This window comes from Nomascus leucogenys, chromosome 3 (assembly GCF_006542625.1).
Source record: "Nomascus leucogenys isolate Asia chromosome 3, Asia_NLE_v1, whole genome shotgun sequence".
In the NCBI taxonomy this organism is placed as follows: domain Eukaryota; kingdom Metazoa; phylum Chordata; class Mammalia; order Primates; family Hylobatidae; genus Nomascus; species Nomascus leucogenys.
In genome coordinates, this window is record NC_044383.1 from 48216549 (window position 1) to 48240271 (window position 23723).

General features: G+C 38.6%; 2 protein-coding genes and 1 long non-coding RNA gene across 4 annotated transcripts in view; 2 read left to right on the top strand and 1 right to left on the bottom strand.

Annotated features, from left to right (window-relative positions):
- The window catches only part of PRKG1 (protein kinase cGMP-dependent 1), a 1320572-nt gene extending 1315752 nt beyond the window's left edge, over positions 1–4820 (top strand). For both annotated transcript variants that reach the window (XM_003255150.4, XM_003255149.3), the window contains exon 18: positions 283–4820. In XM_003255150.4, coding sequence (XP_003255198.1) covers positions 283–381 — 99 coding nt within the window. In that variant the 3' untranslated portion in view covers positions 382–4820. The remainder of the gene's footprint in view (positions 1–282) is intronic.
- On the bottom strand, positions 2111–18779 carry LOC105739522. Its single transcript, XR_001115451.2, has 6 exons — positions 18283–18779; positions 18048–18135; positions 14011–14148; positions 7711–7850; positions 6970–7291; positions 2111–4382 (listed from the first exon to the last, which is right to left on the bottom strand). It is a non-coding gene; the product is annotated as an uncharacterized LOC105739522 (long non-coding RNA).
- A 121-nt stretch (positions 18780–18900) lies between these two features.
- Positions 18901–22283, top strand: DKK1 (dickkopf WNT signaling pathway inhibitor 1). The gene is given in 4 exon segments (NM_001280085.1): positions 18901–19326; positions 19572–19734; positions 20919–21059; positions 21178–22283. Coding segments are annotated over 4 exon segments (801 nt in total). The 5' UTR covers positions 18901–19083; the 3' UTR covers positions 21432–22283.
- Positions 22284–23723: the final 1440 nt, after the last annotated feature.

The following is a 23723-nucleotide window of genomic DNA, read 5'->3' on the forward strand; positions in this document are numbered from 1 at the left end:
CATCTTTGTTTCCATAGCTCTAGCCAAAGTTTATTATATAGAAAGATTTTTGTGATTATTTGTTTTAATCACACAATTTATTACTCACAATGGTATAAACTCTCCGAGGATAAGAGCCATGTCTATTTGTACTCACCACTGTGACCCTCAATACCTACTACATAGTAGATACTCAACAAAATAGTCACTAATAGGGAATAAATACAGAATGCACTTAAAAATTCCAGCTTGGAATTCCACTAAAAAAAAATCCACTAAAAAAATCCTGTCCATTTTTTACAGGTTGCATCACCCACAGACACAAGCAATTTTGACAGTTTCCCTGAGGACAATGATGAACCACCACCTGATGACAACTCAGGATGGGATATAGACTTCTAATGTATTTCTCTTACCTGCTTCTGCCTTGCTGAAGACAGCTTTTTCTGAGACACAGCTGCCAGCAAACCTGAGGGAAAGAGAGAAGATTAGTGCTCGGGGTCACCATGATGCCTTTGATCGATGCTGCTCCAGTAACTACAGTGGCATTAGGACTTATTGCTTAGATGACAATAGTGCTCTTTACATGTTTTCTGTTTGAACCTAAAATAGCAGTTGACATGGTGGTCCTGAAGCAAAGCCTTTCACCAGTAAAGAGATGTTTTCTATTGTTGCAATGACCTTGCTTTGCTCTGATTATAATTTGAAAGACTGTAGGAAACACTTCAATCTAGTATAAGAGTCTGTACCTTGCTAGAATATTCAAGAAGATGAAAGAATAATATATTGGGTACAATAGATTACGATGGTACAGAAACTGGGCTATTCCCTTTCTTAAGGGGAAGGCTGTGGGATCTATTACTACAGGCCGGTGTATATACCATACAAAAGAGGACCACACATCTGTTGGTCACAGAGTTCATGTCACACCAGTGCTAGAAGTTTCATGATTTTATTTCCCAGCAGTGCTGATGACAAGACTGAATGTTACCTTTTCTTTCTGACAGATTTTAAAAATTGATATGATAAAAGCACAACTGCTATAGATTCTGCTGAGACCTCTCATAGTAGGTATATATGAGTTTTCACGGAGGACTGAAAAATAATGCATGATATTTGTTTGTTTTTTTTTGATAAATTGGCATGACAGAGTGGGAAAAAAAGCAATTCACAAAATCATTTCATATTTTTTAAAATATTGTGCTTAAAGATGGTCCTGGAAGTAAATGACTAGCAGCCAATTGGTTTTACCTAACATACCCTCAAACTGAGGCTTAAAGTATTCCCTTTTATAAAAATAAACCCTTGGGGTAGGGTGGAGTGGGGAGGGATTAAAACCCATCCAAAAATTAAATAAAAACTATATAGGTGCTATGTATATCTTTCATCTGTAAATGTCAGTGTCTGAACAGACAACACAAATTCAAATCATTATATGTGTAGCCAGAAACTCAAGCATTTTCACTAAAGTTATTAAACCAAACTCCTGTCCAATTTCACTTATACAACATAGTCAGTCTAGAGTTGAGAGACAAAGGTGATTATAAACCTATTTGAACTAGCTTCTTGTCTTAGGCCTGAACCAAAAAACAAACAAAAAAACAAGAATGAAAAACAAAAATAAAAGAACTAGAAAAGACAAAGAAAGCCCAAAGTCAAAGTTGTTAAGATTTACAGGTTTACCAGACCTGGAACATTACTTATTTGAGGTCAAAGAACAAAACAAGAACCTGGCCAGGTGTCGATTACCTTTTTGTGAATAAGCTGAGTCTGTACGCTTGTCTAACTAAGAAAGCAGTACAGAGGAAAACAGGAACCTGATTTTTTAAAAATAAATTTTAAATAGAATAGAATTACTACAATTCTGCGATTTCATACTACCTAAAAAGACTAGATTTGAAAATGTCAAGCTGATTTACTTTATTCACATGGAGAAAAGAATCCACAAATTAAACTGAATCCTTCACTGGAAGGCCAGTTGACTATTATTAGCTGTCATAAGTAACTCAGCCATTTGGAAGCATTTCCTGACACAATTGCATCATACCTATGAAGAAAAATATAGAAGCTTTCAAGCTGTCATTCTGTTCTGGCCTTGTGTGTGAATTTGGTATATTGAATTGAGGCTTGCTTTTTTTTTTCAGTAGAGTTTTCTTTTTAATCAATCAAATGTCTACATTTCTGGAAGAAAAAGTCCAATTAGATCATTACACCTTAACTAAGAAGGCAAATATTATAAATTTTGCTTGAATTGTTCTTACTCAAAACTACATTAGAATATGGTATCTTATAAAAATATAATATTCTTAAAATTTTGGAGGATAAAATGAAAAGGGAATAAACTTCAATGAAAACTTTAATCCTAAAATATTGTTATTCTTGTATTTTTGGAGTTTTCCCTCCCTTACAGTTTCTCCAAATTGGTCTATTCCCCAAGATATCCACTGTTTTCTACAGATTTTAGAATATAAAATTAAACATATCAACCTAAAATCTAGCTATGAATGTTATTTCAAGAGTTTTATATTTTTAATTGGGTATTTAAAAATATATAATTCCAACATTATAGTGAATGTTCAGTAATTTTTGTTGAAAGACAATGTGGTTTAGGCTTGCTAAAGACTTGCTAGAATACTAAATTTACCTTGTTATTTGGAAGGAGAATCTGCTCCTATAACGTTTTAAAAATCCCCAAAGTCCCAGAGCTTAGCACTTACTATGGATTTTGGAACTGTGGTTCAAGTCTAAGACAACCAATATGAATAAGTTCAATGGAGAAGGAAGAAGTAGCATTCAGCACAATGTAACTGTAGATTGTTTCTCCCACTTGTTACGCATCTTTGTTCATTTCACCCATAGCATTGCATTTGATGTCTGAAGCAATCACCACAAAATAAAGGTAAACTACATCTTCCAAGATGTACCAACAGAAAACGTTCATCTAATTTTGTCAACGTTGAATTTTTAGGATTTAAATCTTGTCTTAATGAAGACTCTAGGGCTAAAATTCATGGTCAGTTCCATAAAATGCATCTCACTTTATTTCTGAATTTTTCACAGCCCCTCTATTTTCTTACACTAAAGAACATCTGGATAAGTTAGAATAGTGCCAACTTGTTTGATTTGTTATATGATTTTCTTGTTAATGTGTTGAGTATGGGAAATAAGGGCTTTCTGTGTGTCTTGACTCACAGGAAAACTGAAACTGCCAAGGGAAGCAACATTAAAACAACTAAGATACATTGAATATATTCGAAAAAATAATTTCTGGAAAAACACTATACCTGCTTTTTATGTTTATATCTTCTTTCTTATTAAGACATGAATCAGATCTATGTGGCATTCAAAACAAATATATTTTGATTATATTCTTTACAAGTCATAATTTTTACCTAAAATTGTAGAATACACATGTGAATTACACATGTGTAGTAATAAACTCAACTATTGAATTTTTCCTGTTTCATTTCTAAATGACTGAACTGATGGTAAACAAATTTAATGAAGTCAACTACCATATTGAAAATAAGGATATTAGAACTGATTTCATACAATAGAGGTGATCTGTGCATTATCCATAACAACGTTTTCTTTCACAATAGGACCACAGACAAATATTTATGTAAATAGATATTTTTGTGTGATATTTTGTGGTACATAGAACTTTTTTTAGTGTTTCACAGCATTATTATTTCATTTTATTTGTATTGAATAATGTTTTTAGGTCCAAGTAGACTTGAATTAATGTCATAATTGTCAGTATTATTGAAAATTATGTCGACTGTACTGTTATTCATCTGTCCCATAGTTTAGAACATGACCTGGCTATCTGGCATTGTTGCAAGTGCCTTAAATTCATGGCATCCTATTAAAAAAACAAATTTGGTGTTATGCTGCATGACAAAGACAAACACACCTCAAAATGTTGTCCTTTCTTAGCTTGCTGCGTTTTACAGTTCTTTCTGCTAACAATTTATAAGCCTTTATTATATAATATTGATGAATTACAGAAATGATGAAGTTGTTCTCTTATTTCTGTTAAATGTACCAGAGCTGTGTATCTGTTAATGAGATACAGCGTCATTTCTGTGAAATGTATACATGTATGTGCAGGTCAAATTAATATATGACATTCTATCAGTCTGTATACAGGTATTCCTGTTTTGCTAAGCTGTGCAGATTCTGTAAAAATAAATTAGTGCAGTCAAGTTCTAACATATCTCATTTTATAGACTCCATTGACAATGGTCCAACCCAAAAGAAAAATTGGAAATGACTGCTAACCACACCTCGTTATGAAACCAATGATGAAAAAGTCACTTGGTGCACCTCTCAACAAAACAGGATGCTTTCTCTGAGTTCTTGTATATGCAAATCATTTACGAGGCAAGTTTTCAACAGACCTAGAAAGCAAAACATTGGAAGTGTGTTGTTAGCCCTCCTCTCTGCCCCTGCATCAACAGACAGAGCTCTGGGACCTTGGCAATGACTCAGAGGTTGGGGCTTTCTGAGCAAAGGGACATTTCTTTAAGCATCATCTATCAAATTTATTTCAATGTATGATGTTTTTACAACTGGTCAGTTCTTTTGTATTCTTACAGCTATGGTTATTTGATTGTCCTCTTACAATTTGTTCTACATGAAAGAGTTCTTTGTTAGTCAGAATGCAACAAACTGTCATCAAATGGTCATTGACCACTTGCACTCTTTTGATGTAGATTAAAAACTTTTTCATAAACTTAACCTGCTTTGATTTGCTCTGTATTTTTCCTGCAGCTGTAATTGCTGAGTGCCTGTTGTATACTTTATAGAGTTGAAATAAAAAAATAATTACTTTTGAACTTAGTTGATGTTTAATTCCAGACAAGATTCCAAGAATAGAATTGGTATATCATACTAGATGAAATACCAGGTAGTGCTGTTGTAGAATGTCACCGTAGCAAAGTATGAAATACCTATAATCCAAGCATTCTTCATGAAATAATATACTAGAATCTAATATAAAACTAATCCAACATATTGGTTTTAAAGAATTCATAGGAATAATGTTGGGCCATCCAGTGTGAAAAGCAAAGTGAATATAGATATTCACACAAACTCAGAAATTAGCAGATTTCTGAGGACGACCACCACACAGTCCCTTTTTGGGCTATCCCTAGTCAAACTCTGTACTAGGCAAAACAAAGGGACGATTCTTGTATATTACTACGTCCTAGGAGGAAATGATTTCATATGAAGAGCAACTTCATGAGTCTTTGTCCAAGGATTTTTCACCTGATTCCTTGGCTTCATCATATGCACAAAGAAGAAACATTTGGGGAAAAATATGATTACAACAAATTCAACTCTCCAAAGCCTAAACATATTCTTTCTACATCCCTTTGTCCTTCTCTGCAGTAAATGATGCACACATGAAAACTGGCTGCAGCATGAAGAGTCTCTCAATTATATTGTTTTTGTCTTTTTGACCTCACATTGCCAGTGACAGCGAGTTGAAAACCCTTGTTTGATGAAAACTAGAAATTCAGTCCAGTTAACTTTTTCAGATAAAGTCAATAAAACCACTTGAAAAAATACTATGTCACGATTGCTCATCCAGTAATTTCATTTCTTCTGCAAATAGAACTGTAATATAAGCTTTTACCATCCATCCTTTAAGTTATATGATTTTTCATACCCTTAATCTAAGAATGTTCTTCTTGATCATGAAAGGGGTTTTTTTTTTTTGTACTAATTGCACAGTTTTGGGAGGCACATGCAGATCAACACAATCATTAGAAGGATGGGGAGGAGGAGACGTCAGTGATGGGGATGATGTTGCATGTACATCACTCACATCTTGTGCATACTAATTTCAATGGGAATAAATCAGTGTGCAATTTTTCCAGAATGACAATAGGAATCAATTCTAAATTTGAGATAAATGGATTGATTGTGTGATCACCCAAATGATACCCAAGTGCAAATATTACAATGTTACACCTGCAGACCTACCTTTAGATTCTTATTTATAGCCCTGTGTGTCATGCTCATAATACAGGGCACCACATTAATGTTTCTTTTGTGTGGGTGGGTGGTGTTTGAGACAGGGCCTCACTCTGTCACCCAGGCTGGAATGCAATGGCACAATCTCAGCTAACTGCAGCCTTGACTTTCTGGGCTCAAGGGACCCTCCTGCCTTGACCTACCAAGTATCTAGGACTACAGGTGCACATCACCATGCCCAGTTAATTTCACGCTAACATTTTTTTAATTGAGAGTCATATTGAGAGTTTTCCTCTTGTCCCCAGACTTCTCCTTTCTAACTCAAAAAGTCCCATAAATTGATAAAACAGTAATATTTATCACTGGCAGCTGTTTTTTATCCAAGGTGAGTCTATGGAACAAAAGACAAATCTATCTATCTACATGCCCATTAGCAAAGCCAAACAGGTTAAGCCTCAAACTTGTGCAAAAAAAATTATAGAAAGAAGAAAAAGGAAAACAAGGCATCTCTAACAACCCAAAAGTCTGGCCACAGATTTTATAAAAATTCATGGACAAGCTCTAGGCATAGGATCTGAGCAAGTGTTTTTCAAACATTACTGTCATAAGATGTATCTGGGAAATAATATAAAAACATAGGTTTCTAGGATAATCCAAAGTTATTTTGAGGTATAACCCAGGAATCTGAATTTTTAACCAGCCCCTTAGTGTATTTTGATGGGAATATACATCTCTATGAGATAGAAGCAGGAGAAAAGGATCCACGGAGAAACATTTCAGGAATGGTGGGGTAAATGAGGTAAACAGAAAAAAAAACTGTAAAGAATCGTGGACATCCAAAGCCTATAAATGCTCTCAGAAATGTTAAATGGCATTTATATTCCACCCATAGAAGTGTCCTTTCAATTAACATATGAAAATGGCCTATTAATAATAAGCTACTTTTTGTTAAGGAATAGACCCATGTCTTGATTTGCAAAGCCAAAAATAGATATGTATACCCACCTCTGGCATCTGGTACATCGGGGCAGGATACTAGGAGTGAATTTGCAGGAGGACTCAGTCCTCTGGGGAGAAATGATACTGGTGACCTGAGCTTCTGGCTCAGCTGGATTTTGGCCACAGTTCATCAATGTCTGATTTCCCTCCCCGGGGTACTTTTCTGTGCCATGTAAGTCAGGTTTGGCTTTTCAACTTGCTTTGGCCATTGAAAGGTGAGCCTTGTCACTGCAAACGGAAGTTTTAAGAGCCAGTTCTTGCTTTATTACATTCTCCTTTCCCTGTGATGTTGTGATCATCATTTCCTCAACAGTGGCTGCCCTCTCAGCTTCAGAAGCAGAGTAAGGACAGTGATGAGCAGGAGTGGCGCCCCTCACCAATTCGCAAAGGCTTTACAGTGGAATATATTGTTTTGAACCACTAAGATTTCGGCTTTGTCTATTTCATCAGGATTTCGCCTATTCCGACTGATACAACTGTCACATACAAAAGAAAGATGAGGCCTGCCCTAGCCTCTGCAAGGTGATTTATCACTGTAGAAAATAACAGGCAGAAAATAACAGAATAAATCTTTAGACCCTGAGTCACAGGCAGTAAAAACTGCAGAGAAGACTTGAATTCACCCAAATGCCCAATCTTCTGACAGAAACTACCTCAAACCTGACATAGCAAAGGTACATTTTAAGAGAGTAATGGAAGGAAATATTTTAAGAGTCCAGACCATCTAAGATTGGTGCAATGATTTACTTGGGCAATTTGCATGAAGACTTTCAAATTCAGAAGCACTGGTACTAAAGCATGAGAAGCAAAGAGGCCAGTAGAAATTATGTTAGACATGGAATCGAGGGATTTGTAATTCCTAGGAAGAACATGATTCTTCAAGGTTCCTGGAAAGAGGTGAGAGTGGAGAGATTTTACAATAAAAGCAAGTTGGAATAGGAACAAGATACCACCTTAACTATAATTCTAAATGTCTTCTGTGTAACCCTTTGCTAATTACATGTGCCACAAATTACTATGTAAATTGAAGTGAATTATTTAGGGCCTTGGTTTCCTGACCCATAAGAAGATTGTTAGATTTATTTTTGGTAATAAAACTCTATGCTTTTAAGTTCCTTTACTTACATCCTCCCTCCAGGGGCTGGCAAACTATGATACACCAGCCAAATTTGTCTCAGCCTGTTTTTGTAAATAAAGTTTTATTGGAACAAGCATATTTTCTAAAGCTGCTTTCACGTTACAGCAACACTTGAGTAGTAAGCTAGAGGCTGCATGGCAGGTAAAGCCTAAAATATTTACTATCTGGGCCTTTCCAGAAAAGGTTGCCAATCTCTGATCAGAAAGGAAAGGCTTGCAATGAGCTGATGATTTTGAAGTTCAGTTCTCCATAGAGCTTCAGGACACTGAAGTAATGTCTCAGCGTCTACCAGGATGGAATAGGGAGGGGAGTACCTGGATTAGGAAAAGGGGACATGCAGGGAGTAGGCTCCACAGACTCCAGATTTCTAATTCTGATTCAGCCAGAAAGGTTACAATATTATTCGTTTTACATATCGGTTTAACATAGTCTAATGTTAAACCACCCATATGTATTTATGTATATGTATACGTGTGTATATCATATATGTGTATATATACACATCTATGTATACACATGTATATACATACACATCTATGTATACACGTGTATATATACACATCTATGTATGCACATGTATATGTAGAAATATAATATAATTTAATATGTATTTAATATTCCATTGGCATATTTGCCACTCTATGCAGTACTATCAAATTGGCTCAATTAACATGGTTTATAAATATTATTTATATCTTATGGAGTATCCCCCCACACTCCCTCCCTCCATCCCCCTAGCTTTTTGTCTTTAAAATTGTTTTAGCACGTTAGAGTCCTTTTATTCTACATAAATATTAAAACCATATGGTCACGTTTCATGAAAACACCTTTAGGATTTTGATAAAAACACCTTTAGGACTTCAATAAAATAAAACATTTTTATTTGTCAGATTTGCAAATTAAAGTTTAAAAGTAGCAAAATATTGGTTAGAATGTAGAGCAATGTAAAATTTTCATATACTGCTGTTACAAATGGGAATTTTTACAAATTGGAAGAATAATTTTCCAATAGTTAACAAAGTTGAAAATGTCTGTATCCTATAACTGAACACTTCTTTTCATTGGTGTATTTCCTAGAAAAAAAGTTCATAGACATTCACTAGGAGAGATAGAGATATATATATATATCAGCATATCTTCAGAAGGATTTTGAAACAGTAAAAAATTTAGAAGTCAAACTGTCCATTACCTGGATAATAGACCATTAAGTCTGGTGTATTCAAACAATAGAATAGTATATGAAAGTGAATATAAATGCATTAGTTAAATTTAACATGGATAAATTTCAGAAACAATGCTAAATGAAAAAATTGCGTAATACAGTGTGACAACATTTATATAATTTTTTAAGTCAGAAACTTTTATTTTGGGGGAAATGACAAGATTCGGTTATTTGAATCAACTCTCTTACTGAAAATTTAAACTGCTACTACATATGTATATGTATATGTATGTGTGTGTGCATGTGTGTGTGTATGTGTGTATGTTACATCCCTCTCTCTCTCTTAAAAATCTCAAAAAGTTGGCAACATACTAAGAAAAAGCCAAGTCAAAATCTAAGGGAATGTGGGAACCAGGGAAGTGGGCCACTAAAACTTTATTTGCTTTGAGAACATTTCTCGAGTCTGTCGAAGTTGAGCTTTGGTTTAATAGCCACCTGGGACAAGGGATATATACAAAAGTCAATATTCAAGGACTACAATTTTTAAAACTTAAATGACATAAACTTACAATTAAAGTATATTAAAATAATAGTATATAAATGTTACAAAATTCTATAAAATATATACCCAAAATATATACTCAAAACTTATTACTACCTAAGTATATTACTTCATTGTACTATTGCATATGCTCTTGAAATTATTTATATCAATTGTATCTGTATGGGGCTCAGTGCAGTGTCTCATACCTGTAATCTCAGTGTTTTGGGAGGCTGAGGCTGGAGGATCACTTGAGGCCAGGAGTTCAAGGCCAGCCCAGGCAACATAGTAAGATGCTGTCTCTATTAAAAAAATCATTTTTAATTATCTGGGCCTGGGGGCATGCATCTGTAGTTCTAACTATGCTTGTATTCCCAGTGCTTTGTGAGGCTGGGGCAGGTGGATCACCCGAGTTCAGGAGTTTGAGTTTGAAGTAAGCTATGATTGCACCACTACGCTGCAGCCTGGGTGACAGAGCAAGACTCTGTCTTGGAAGAAAAAAATTGTTTCTATATGGTGAAAGTACTGTATAATTGTGAGCACATCTTCCCATCTCCATGGTCAGTGGAGTCACAGTTTTCACTTGAAATTGTCTTTGATGATTAATTTTATATGTTAACTTGATTGGGTTCAGGGATACCCACATCTCTGGTGAAATAGTATCCCTGGTTGTGCCTCTAAGGGTGTTTCCAGAAAAGATTTGCGCTTGAATTATTAGATTGAGTAAAGAAGGTCTGTCCTCTCCAATGTGAGCAGTCATCATCCAGTCCATTGGGGGCCTGAACAAAAAGGAGAAGGAAGGGAAAAATCTCTCTCTTCTTGATCAGGGACTCCATCTTCTCCTACCCTTGCACATCAGAGCTCTTGGACCTGCAGAGTTAGTAGATTTTTTTTTTTTTTTTTTTTGAGATGGAGGTTGGTTCTTGTTGCCCAGGCTGGAGTGCAATGGTGTGGTCTCGGCTCACTGCAACCTCCACCTCCCGGGTTCAAACAATTCTCCTGCCTCAGCCTCCTGAGTAGCTAGGCTTACAGGCATGAGCCACCATGCCCAGCTAATTTTTTTGTATTTTTAGTAGAGACAGGGTTTCACCATGTTGGCCAGGCAGGTCTCGAACTCCTGACCTCAGGTGATCCACCCGCCGCAGCCTCCCAAAATACTGGGATTACAGTCGTGAGCCACCACACTCAGCCTAGATTTTTTTTTTAAGAGATTGGATCTTACTCTCTCACTCAGGCTGGAGTGCAGTGGTGCAAACATGGCTCACTGCAGCCTTCACCTCCTGGGCTTAAGCAATCCTCCCGCCTCAGCCTCCCAAGTAGCTGAGACTACAGGTGTGTAGTCTCATCCGGCTAATTTTTTATTTTTAGTAGAGATGGGGTCTCACTATGTTGCCTAGGCTGGTTTTGAACTCCTAGGCCCATGCAATCCTCCTGATTCAGCCTCCCAAAGTGTGATTATCGGCATGAGCCACCACGCCTGGCCTCAGTAGATTTTTTTTTTTTAAGGAAAAGAAAAGCACCTTTAATTGACTAATATTTGCCTTTCAATGACAATAAAAACAGGAAAAAAATCTGTTTCTCTCCTATTCCTTACATACTTGTAAGAAAGTTCCACTTATTTATTTACTTACTTATTTTTCTAATCTCAGCTGTGAATTAAACCCTAGCAAAGTAATTTTTCAAACAAGTTTAGGACTTTGCCTGCAAATCAGGAACTCTGAATACAAAGAAAACATGCATTTTAAAACTTTAGACTTCACAGCTCTAGCCACAGTTCCCTTCTAAAATTCTTAGACAGTGTAAATGATACTAGTAAATGGTATTAGCAGGAAGGCATAGGAGAATATGCCCCTAATAGAAAGCTAATTCACCACTCTACTCTCTGCCTCAATGTTTGCATAGCTCCTAAGCAAGCTTGTGGCTCTGGTGAATTCACAAAGCTGTTGGTATTTGCAAAATGTTTTCCATTTCTTTTTCAAACTTAGAGCTTACTTTAAAGAATACGATTCTTGTGGTAAACAGAATCAGCTGGATTGCAGTAATATTATGAGAGGACGGAGATACTGATGGAGAAAATAGCACAATCAGGAAATGTAGGCAAATATAATGAATATACTAATGACATTTTGAGAGGTTTTGATTGAGGTCGATGTGCTTCTTAAAGTCATCATTATAAATAGATTTTAGAATATAATCCTAAAATAATAGTATACAATTTTTTACTTAGCATCTAACTGATAGCTACAAATTGAGTACACAACTCATATTGAACTGAATGTTTAGAGATAGCATTTCTTACACATCTTCCATGACCTTTTCTTCTTTAAAAGAAATCTTTAAAAAAAATAGAAATCTTTTTTTCTGCCAGAACTCTTCAAAAAACATCAGATAGAAGAACAAAATTGGGTCTAGTTTAAAATATCGGCTATCAATAAAATGCATAACTGCCATTAACATATATGTTAACAGCTACATATGCTATGTTAGCACCTGCACTTCCAATGTTGTTTTATTAATTTTCCTGCTGTTCTTTTTCTCCTTGCACATCATGTGGACTCAAATGAAGTGAAACTATTAAATAGTACATTATAACTATTGTTTTGCATAAACTATTGAATGTTTTTATCTTCCTTTTGAAAATGTAAATCTGAGATTACTAATATTTTTATTATCCAAATAAATTTAAAAAGCATTTTCTGTTATATTTTCATTCTCCCTGAATAGTTATATTGTCTGAACTTTCTTAATATTTGTTTGGCTTAGCATTTCCCTATAGCATTATGTATTAACATAGTAACCTGGAGACCCAGACGTTTTTATCCAGCAATGCAATGTAGAGCCTTTGAATTTCAACCAAACTCAAACATTTAATGAGAACCTAAGTATCGCACCCCAGCTCCCTTTTATTTTTTAAGTATATGGTGGTGACAGTACCAGACATTATCATTTTAATTCTACCATGTGTAGATTTAATTTTTCAACAAAACATTATGTGGAATATTAAGAAGGACAAAATATATTTGGCTTTAGAGAGTTTGCAGCATAGGGAGTTATGAAAATATACAAGTAATTGGACCCAGAAAATAAATGTAACTACGGGATTAATACATACTTTTCTCTTCCCTGCTAAGAACTTCTACGGAAATTCCACTAGGAGGCAGCAGAAGAGCGGGTTTCTCCCACCTCCCCCACGGACGCCGGAGACACAGCGGAGCCTGATGTCCCTCAGAGCTTTAATCTTCCCCTCAATCGCCTTTCCCCTCACCCGCCTCTAATTAAGTCAGAAAGGCCCTGTATTTATTTGCCCATGAACTGACACAGCAAACCAACAGCAGCCATTGTAGTGTGAATGGATTTGCGACCAGGCAAGGGGCTTCAGCCGGGATTACCCGCCCCGCAGCCGGATGAATGTGCTGAGCACAAAGTCTGCTCAAAGCCGAGCAAACGGACTATTTGTGAAAATGCCATCCTGGCTCAAGTCTGATTAAGACCGGGGGTCCCCAGGCCGTTTGATCTTCGCTCATCAAAGAGAGTCTTTAAACAAGCTTCATTTTACACTACTGTATGCTAGCGACGGGTTGTGACACCCAAGTGCAGCCACCGTGAGCAGCCGGCACTGGGAGCGCGTGAACAATGGGGGATTCGCCATGCTGCGCGGTGCAGGGCGCGGGGCCTGCGCGCTGGGAAACGCGCCGGGAAACGCGCCCGCGCTGGAGGCAGGGCCTTTGAGGAAGGACTCAGGCTTGGAAGCCCCTAGGTCGGCCCGACAGGTAGTTCCCCGACGTGCCTCTTGCCACGGACTCCTAGACTCCTCTGAAAATTATTTTATTTTTGTAACTTAAGGGCGATGAAGAATCCTTACACGAGTTAATTATACATCCCTCCTGCACTTCCCCGCTAAAAGTGAGTAGTTCTATTTAATAGCCTACGTCTTCCACTCTTTAGCATTTCTAAGACTGGGTGTCAAGACTAAAGTGTTTTTAAGGTCCCACTTTCTACTTTTCACCTTAAGGTCCTTTACAATTCACTAGTTGGAGAATTAGTGATAGCTGAAAACATCAGCTTTAAATATTACAACCAATTTTGTGATGGGAAAACAACCTCCACACACACACACACGCGCACACACACACACACACACACACACTTTTTAGAAAGTCGCCTGGTCCAAGTAATTCACCTTATTTCCAGGCACTTAATACTTACATGCCAGTCTCTTCAAAATCGACATACTCACTATCAATGTCAATGATTATTACTTGATCTTTAGGCTGCATAAAAGAACAGACTCCTTGCAGGATGTTCTTATTTAACCTGAGTACAGAAGGCCTTCCCTTGGCAGTGCTGAAAGAAAAAGAAAAGAAAGAGAGAGAGAAAGAGAGAGAGACTTTCGTAATCAAAAAGAACCTCTCCATCTCCCCTGCATCCCATTTTATAAAGAAAAGCCAGCACCACACCAAGAGTTAAATGGCTTTCTCATGTTTAGGAGCCAGATTATGGCTGACACCCTATACAGAGTACCATCCCTAGCCTCCTGACTCCTTGGTACGATGGCTTTCTTGGCCATACCCTGGGAGAAGATCTGTCTTATAAAGGAGGTAATAATAGGAACCCAGTGACATGGAAGAAAATTGTTTTTCTGTAGATGCGGAGACTGTTTCATGGGATCCTACATCCTGCTTTCTGCAGACACTGGCCTATCCTTAGGGTTGGAGATGTTAAATCCTTTAGGGGACTCAAAGAGGACATTGCACTCCCTATACCCCACCACCACAGACCTTTCTTAGTGTCAGGACCTCAGAAAAGATGGTAGGCAGATGTCTACCTGGTGTAGGCACTATCTTCGCTGGGTTTTAGTCAAATGTTTCTGGGTTCCGGGCTCTACTCTCAGATTAGCTTTTTTTAAAAAGAAGATGTGACTTGCTCCAGTAAAACACACCTTCTGAGCTTGGTTAGAAAGCTACCACGGAGCGTGATTTATCTGGGCTGGCCATCTCCACTGCCCAAATAAACGTAATCACGGTCAAATCTTGCCTTCTCTTTGTACTGGGGAGTGCAGAAAATCCAGCTCTCAGGGAAGTCATAACATGGACCAGGTCTAAAAGTTCTTTTAACATCATGAAGAACATTAAGACCAAACTGTTTTAAAAGTCAATGAGAAAGTCATATCATTTTTCACAAAACGTCAGGAATGAGGAATCCCTGCTATACTCAAGATTGACACTAACAAAAATGTTGGCAACACCCACCATAAGGAATGATATTTATGCGGTATTTTCTTAGCAAAGTAAAATTATATGGCAACAAATCTGCTTCTTTCGATTTGATCAAGAGAAAGAAGGAAAGAATTAAGGTAGGGAAGGAGGGAGAGAAAAAAGAAAAGAGGAAAGAAGGGAATTAAAAATACACCAGTAGACTGGGCGTGGTGTCTCACGCCTGTAATCCCAGCACTTTGGGAGGGCCAAGGTGGGAGGATCACTTGAGCCTAAGAGTTTGAGACCAGCTCTGCCTGGCAACATAGTGAGACCCTGTTTCTACAAAAAAAATTAAAAATTAGCCAGGTGTGGTGGCATGCAGCGGTAGTCCCAGCTACTGGGGGGTGATGTGGAAGAACCGCTTGAGCCTGGGAGGTCAAGGCTGCAGTTAACCATTATTGCACCACTGTGCTCCAGCCTGAGTGACAGAATGAGATCCTGTCTCAAAAAATATATAAGAATATATAAAGCAAAAAAAAATCAGCAGTCACAAATAACAGAGATGGAAAAATGGTTGGTGAATAGCATGGAGTGTTTTGGAGTATATTTGTCTGTCTCCCTCATGGATGAAAAGGTTGAGAAATATTCTATGCCTGGCATCCAGCACTTAAAATATAAAGAAGACATGTATTATTATGCTGTTCCTGAGTTATGAGGTTCAATTCCATGCTGATAAGCATATTTCACCTATTTAAAAATATAATACAAAATATTAAATTTGTTACATTAATTATGATCATATTTATACCAGATTGAATAGGAGGCAGGGTTCCCTACAAGACTAAACAAACTCAGTTTAATAAACTAAATTCACCTACTCTGGCTCCCACCTCCTCTGTCACCCAGCTGTAAGAGAGACTCAGACAGTCACCAGAACCCTCTCTCCTTCCTGAGACATGTTAGTCACAGTTCCTGTACCTTTTTCTTGCTTCTCCATGACCTAGTATCTGCCAAAATATAATCGATGTTGGAAAAATTTTTACCCCCAGCCCCATGTAAGTATATTGTATTTCCCCAACTACTCACAGACTGAAAGCTTTCTGAGGGCAAGAAGCCTGCCTTTCATATTGTGAGATATGCTCCCAATAATGGGTACTCACTGAATATTAACTGGCTGCTGATGGGACAATGAGTTTTACTGTACCTCTTTATCTACCTTGCACTCTTGTTGCCAATGAACAAACCACATCCTGGAAAGGATTTTCAAATGGAGAAAAAGTACTGAAAAAATAAATTTCCTCATTTGGAACAAAGGTTTGATTTGCTATGTACTTAGCCCTCTCTGAGGACCACCCATGTAATTTCTCCCCTGAATAATTTGTGAGGTTACCTCTCCTCTGCCCACTAAATGATTTGAAGGTAGATTATATGAGAACTCATCTTTTTTCACACAATATCATGTATAATGCTTAGTACAAAGTAAGAACTCAGTTACTGACCAAATCATTATTAGTTTTAAACTCATGACAACTTCAGGAGCAATGTGAAAGGTGAGGAAGGAGGTAGAAGCTAGCCCACTCTTGAAACTCTATGCTTGGTTTAGCTCTCCTAACTCAATACCACAGATTCTGTCCAGACTCAGTGAATATTGAAACATAAATAGACATATGATATGTGTTCAGAGATCAAGGTTGAATTTATGCAACAAGCTTCTTTGTTATAACAGAATTTTCCTTTTGTTGATTAAATTGTTCCACTTTCTTTTCTTTTGCCCCAGGCAATGGATTTTTTTGTGAAGCCAAGCTTTTAATGAACCAAGTTCATTAAATGTATTAATCATATACTATCTCTTCAGAAAAAAAGGCAAGAGATTGGCCTTTAGTGTGGCACAAATATATTTCTAGATTCGAAATATTTAAATAGGTTAATAGGACTAAACAGAAACATTTTCAGCCTTCTGATTGGCAGGCGGATTTTTCTCCACATTTCAATGTCATTCAAACTTAACACAGCTTGCAGATTTCCTAGTACACTGAAGGTGCTTAACGCAGTGATCCTTGACAGGATAATTTCCTGGACAGATGGAATTTGGGATGGAAGGGACACTAGTATAACTACAGTACCATTCAAGAATTGTTTAGATGATCTTCTGAATATTACCTTTGAAACTGAAGGAACTAGAACACAGACCATGGTAAATTGTGTTTTAATTACTCCTTCCCCCACTAAACTTCAGGATTTTATTGCTTCAAGATTGTCACTGGCTTTACTTGGTGGTGGCCCCAGTTCTGACTATAGTAGGTCAGCCTGTGGAGTCATTATAGACAGCCTAAATCTATACAGCTTAGAGGAGGACAAAATAAATATATCTTACTTTTTAAAAATTCAGTAGTGATTATTCAATCATCTCCCCCTTTTCCAAACTCACAAAACAGTTGCCTATTTTCTGACACTTATAATATCAACCTGTTTTTAAAAGAATTATATATATTTTTATATTTATTACTATAATTTTATTACTACATCTTTTATTATTACTGTAATTAGAATAAAGAGAACTTTATTCTTTAAAATGAGAACTGTGTCTCATAAATATTTGTATTCACTGTGGCCCTCCCCCCCACCACCCATCTCACCAAAAAATTTAAAAAATATAAATAAGGTAACAACCCAGAGGGCAGCCCAACGCCAGGGCTCTGGGCTTCCAATAAGTTTTTGTTGAATTAAATAGATCATTTCCCATTTATAAGCATGACACCATTCTTATACATCAGCCTTACAGTATTGTATCTACACACCAATTTCAATGACGTCAAATTCACTTTCTAATTCACTTTCAGCTCTTCTTCTCCTCAAGGTAGTTTCTTATCTCCCTAGAAGGGGTATTGCGTGGTCCCGTGCAAGGTATGACTTGGGAGCAAACCCTGCGTTGGGAAGCGTTGCGATATGATATACTAATGAGGAAATCAGGGGCTAAGCCCTAAGGGTTTCTTATTTCCCCACATTAGTCCGCCACTGAGAAGGGAGAACGGGGGAAAGGCAACTGACCCGGCACGTTGGACCCTGTCCACTTTGGTCCCGGCCACTTTGATCTCATGCGTCTGCCTAATCAAGTTCATCTACTGCCGCGATTGCCCTGATTCAAAGAACAACATTAAATTGTTTGATTATCGGATGGTCATTTCCCTCTTCCCTCCAACCCGATCTAATTTCTAAACGCCAGTCTCTCGCCTCTCTCTCTAAACTTCCCATCAAAAGAGAATTAGCTCTTCTTCCTTCTTACCCTCGTTTGATGTGCAAATTTCCTTCTCTTTGCACATTTTTCTCGCAGTGGCGGGGGGAGGTGGGGGAAGAGGGCAACTGAAGGACCTTAAAGCCAGGGATCTAACTCAGATCTGCAAACTGCGACTCTAAAGGGTTAATGAGCAACTTGCACCCGCCACCTGGCCCTCTCAGAGGCGTCTTGCTAGAGCCATTGAATTACAGACCGGTTTGTATTTAATACTGAATATGACTTGTGTGCACAGTCAGCAAGTATCGGCATAAGGGAGAGAAGCAAAAAGTGCTTTTGGAGAGCGTATCACCCCTCGGCTCTGAAAAGTATTTCAGATCCGGATAATTCAACCGTTACTGCCAGGCAAGGGCACCCAAGTTTCCAGAGTTCCTCCTGCCGCCTGCATTTATTAAAGTCGTCTGCTATAATGCTCTCTGGTAGCCGTCACCCCGAAGGTGAGCCGGGCCAGCCAAGCGACCAAGCAAGGGAGGGGCGAGGTGAAGACTGTCAAAGGCCCCCCTTCATGTACACAAACACACCCCCTCCCAGCCCCTCCCAGCGCTTTGAAATCCCATCCCGGCTTTGTTGTCTCCCTCCCAAGGGGCCGGAATGCTCCGGGCCCGCTGTATAAAGGCAGCCGCGGTGGCGGTGGCGGCGCAGAGCTCTGTGCTCCCTGCAGTCAGGACTCTGGGACCGCAGGGGGCTCCCGGACCCTGACTGTGCAGCCGAACCGGCACGCTTTCGTGGGGACCCAGGCTTGCAGAGTGACGGTCATTTTCTCTTTCTTTCTCCCTCTTGAGTCCTTCTGAGATGATGGCTCTGGGCGCAGCGGGAGCTACCCGGGTCTTTGTCGCGCTGGTAGCGGCGGCTCTCGGCGGCCACCCTCTGCTGGGAGTGAGCGCCACCTTGAACTCGGTTCTCAATTCCAACGCCATCAAGAACCTGCCCCCACCGCTGGGCGGCGCTGCAGGGCACCCAGGCTCTGCAGTCAGCGCGGCGCCGGGAATTCTGTACCCGGCCGGGAATAAGTACCAGACCATTGACAACTACCAGGTGAGAGGGGTCGGGCAATCAGAGGATGCTCTGACCTTGAAAGGGTCCTATTTGGAGAGGAGGGAGTAGAACGTGCTGAATGTGTGCGGTTCAGGGAGCATTTGGCAACCCTGCATTTGAGTGCAGTGGGCAGTAACAGGTTTTGGAGAGGTGGACAGATAGGGACTGTGATCAGCGCCCGAGTCCAAGAGGGCGAGTACCTGGACGTCTGGATGCCTCACCCTCTCCCCGAACCCTTCCCACAGCCGTACCCGTGCGCAGAGGACGAGGAGTGCGGCACTGATGAGTACTGCGCTAGTCCCATCCGCGGAGGGGACGCGGGCGTGCAAATCTGTCTCGCCTGCAGGAAGCGCCGAAAACGCTGCATGCGTCACGCTATGTGCTGCCCCGGGAATTACTGCAAAAATGGTGAGTCCTGAAAGCTCCCTTTCACACTAAAACTGTCCAGCCTTTGAGCGTCTATGAATGGGGGGGAGGGGAATCTCCGCCCTGAGAACACTGCGGCGCCGCCTGCAAATGGGTGTTCAGCATGCAGGATTCCGCTGAAGTGTCTTCATTGCAAGGGTTTAATCGGGAAGAAGAGAGAAGTTCGGAGGTCTCTGAGGTCCTTATCTTCCTCCGTGTCCCTCAATGATTCAATACAACGGCTCACCTCGTAGTGGATCCTTCCATAAAAATTTGTCTGCGGACAACCTTGAGGTCAATTTGAGAAGGGGGATGATGGAGAGGACAATGGGATCATACAGAGACCAAAGAAACCAGCTTTGGCGTTTAGCTGTCTTTTTTATTTTTCTTAGTGTGATTCTCACAGCTTTGCCAGACTGGCCTCTCCTGATTTTTGCTGAAACTGTTGTCAGCCAGAGGACTGCTTTATCTGCATTGGCCATTTTTAAGACAGATCTTGATACCTTCACAACCTGACTTCTCCATCCTTCCCCCTCCCTCTATCTTCTGCTGCCTTAATATAAGTACTCCTCCCCCCCAACCACAGATCCACTAACTTTTAATTTTTCAAAAGGTGGATTTAGACAGCTAAAGAGGTCTCCAGAAATAAGCTAACAGGGCGATGACCCTCCTTAGGACCCAGCAGTACTCCAGGATGAACTAAGTAAATATCTGTAATATAGAAATTACCCAGTAAAGTAACTGGTGGGTGAGAGTGCAATGTTCCAGGCAGCTGGAATTGCATTTGCTTAACTTAATCTGGTAGGACCCATATAGCACCAGGGGCAGAGAAGTTATTTTTAAGAACATTCTTAAAAGCGATTGAGTTTCTTTTTCTTACCCCAAAGGTAATATTAAAATGGGCAGAAATCTCACTTGCCCCTACCACAGTTGGTGGGAAAGTATTTTAAATGGCTACACTGGGGATATTACCTATGACTTACTGTATACAGTATACACATTGGTGCTTCTGTCCATCTGGAGAGTTTTGCATTAACAGTAAAGAGGAAGTTTGGCTTGTGTTTAAAATGATGTCACTGCAATGAAGTATCTCAAGTTGATGCTGGCATAACAGACTGCCACTGTCACAGCTGTTAGCAGTAATGCATTACAACCATGAAGTTAATCACTATTTCCTGCTTCCTTAGGAATATGCGTGTCTTCTGATCAAAATCATTTCCGAGGAGAAATTGAGGAAACCATCACTGAAAGCTTTGGTAATGATCATAGCACCTTGGATGGGTATTCCAGAAGAACCACCTTGTCTTCAAAAATGTATCACACCAAAGGTAAGGATGTTAAGACCCATTCTTAGCACATCAGAAATGTCTTTTGAATTATTTTAGTGAAACGATGCAGGTTTAACAGTAACTATGTACTTTTTTCCTACTGTCTTCTCCTTCGTAGGACAAGAAGGTTCTGTCTGTCTCCGGTCATCAGACTGTGCCACAGGATTGTGTTGTGCTAGACACTTCTGGTCCAAGATCTGTAAACCTGTCCTGAAAGAAGGTCAAGTGTGTACCAAGCATAGGAGAAAAGGCTCTCATGGGCTAGAAATATTCCAGCGTTGTTACTGCGGAGAAGGTCTGTCTTGCCGGATACAGAAAGATCACCAGCAAGCCAGTAATTCTTCTAGGCTTCACACTTGTCAGAGACACTAAACCAGCTATCCAAATGCAGTGGACTCCTTTTATATAATAGATGCTATGAAAACCTTTTATGATCTTCATCAACTCAATCCTAAGGATATATACAAGTTCTGTGGTTTCAGTTAAGCATTCCAATAACACCTTCCAAAAACCTGGAGTGTAAGAGCTTTGTTTCTTTATGGAACTCCCCTGTGATTGCAGTAAATTACTGTATTGTAAATTCTCAGTGTGGCACTTACCTGTAAATGCAACGAAACTTTTAATTATTTTTCTAAAAGTGCTGCACTGCTTATTTTTCCTCTTCTTATGTAAATTTTTGTACACATTGATTGTTATCTTGACTGACAAATATTCTATATTGAATTGAAGTAAATCATTTCAGCTTATAGTTCTTAAAAGCATAACCCTTTACCCTGTTTAATCCTAGAGTCTAGAATGCAAGGATCTTTTGGAATGACAAATGATAGGTATCTAAAATGTAACATGAAAATACTAGCTTATTTTCTGAAATGTACTATCTTAATGCTTAAATTATATTTGTCTTTAGGCTGTGATAGTTTTTGAAATAAAATTTAACATTTAATATCATGAAATGTTATAAGTAGACACACATTTTGGGATTGTGATCTTAGAGGTTTGTGTGTGTGTACGTATGTGTGTGTTCTACAAGAACGGAAGTGTGATATGTTTAAAGATGATCAGAGAAAAGACAGTGTCTAAATATAAGACAATATTGATCAGCTCTAGAATAACTTTAAAGAAAGACATATTCTGCATTGATAAACTCAAACGATCATGGCAGAATGAGAGTGAATCTTATATTACTGCTTTCAAAAATAGTTTCCAATAAATTAATAATACCTACCTAAATGGTCAATATTTTTTGGACAAGGAAGAAAATCATTCACAAAAATAATACTCCAAAGTACTTGGTGATTGGCAGGAGCTGGATGTGTGCCCATAAATACGGTTAACAAATACATGCAGATTTTGTACCAAACAAAATAATTTGCAGTATCTTAAGTACTACTGCATGCAAAGCAGACTTAGTTCTAATTATTTTGGTTTTAAAATAATTGTTAATTAAAAATCACAAATCCTTCCTCATTCCACTCTTTTTTTCTCTTGCTAGGTGAGTTTCGTATTTCAAGTTTTGTTTAACCTGAAATCTATTGATTGGAATGAGGATAGAGATACAGTATTTTAAAGAAAACCCACAGGAATAAAATCTAAATTTTCTTTGCATTTGTACTTGCCAGATTTCATATTGTTTACACTGAGGAAAAGGGAAAGCAAACTTCCCAATTTGTACTTTTTCTGTAGTATTCTAAAGTCTGCACCCAAACCACAAAATGCTGCATTTCAGGCCTGCAAAAGATAGTAGTGACTGATCAATCGTGCAAATATTTCCTTAAATAATGCAGATGTACTAGTCTGTTTGTTGTTTTTTGTGTTCCTGGAAGTGGTTCAATTTCAAGGGTCTCAACCAATGGGACACAAGCTTTGGTTGATTCTTCACTGAAAGAGGAACTGGCAGGATGTCTGCTGTTACATTCCTTTTGTCTGGAAGTCTCAGCTTCCTCACCCAGGAGAAACTTTCTTCTTCTACATGCGCTTGTTTTCTGAAGTGCCAGAAAGGCCAATTCTAAGGCCTGCCACGTTCAATAAAGCACAATAAAGGAAAGGAAACAGGAAACTTTTTCTTCAAAAAGAAGAAAGAAGAGCCTTCTGCTTAAGTGGGGAAAGAAGCAAACTTTTAAAGGACTTTGGTTACTGGATCCCTTCCTTTCTACAGGAATGGACCTCAGTACATTGACCCTAGTGATAGCCTTTCTTGCTTCTCATCTGCAGATGAGAGATGTGTGGAAGAATACAAAACCAACCAAAGAGGGATGCCTCTTCTTCCTATCCAGCTGAGAAATTAGGAAGGGATTTCCATTAAAAAGAATTCTTCATATTTATAAAGGTGGAAAATACCAAGAAAATTGTAGATTTTTATTAGCTAGTAATAGAGGCTAGACGATGGAAATCAGATAAAATACAAATTCTAAAGAGGATTATCTAAGGAATCTAGAACAATTTGAGTAATGATTGTTTAAAGTGTCTGTTGTTGTTGCTGTGTGACTTTTAAACAATGTATTTTAATGGAAAATACATGCACCTGGGAAAATTTCACAAGGTGTTTTATCGAGTGTTAGTATACGCTACACACTGTCCTGCACCTTGCTTTTTTTACTCTATGTGTCCTGCAGATCATTTTATGTAATACATAGAGAGGTGACTCATTCTTTTTAAAGGTTACAT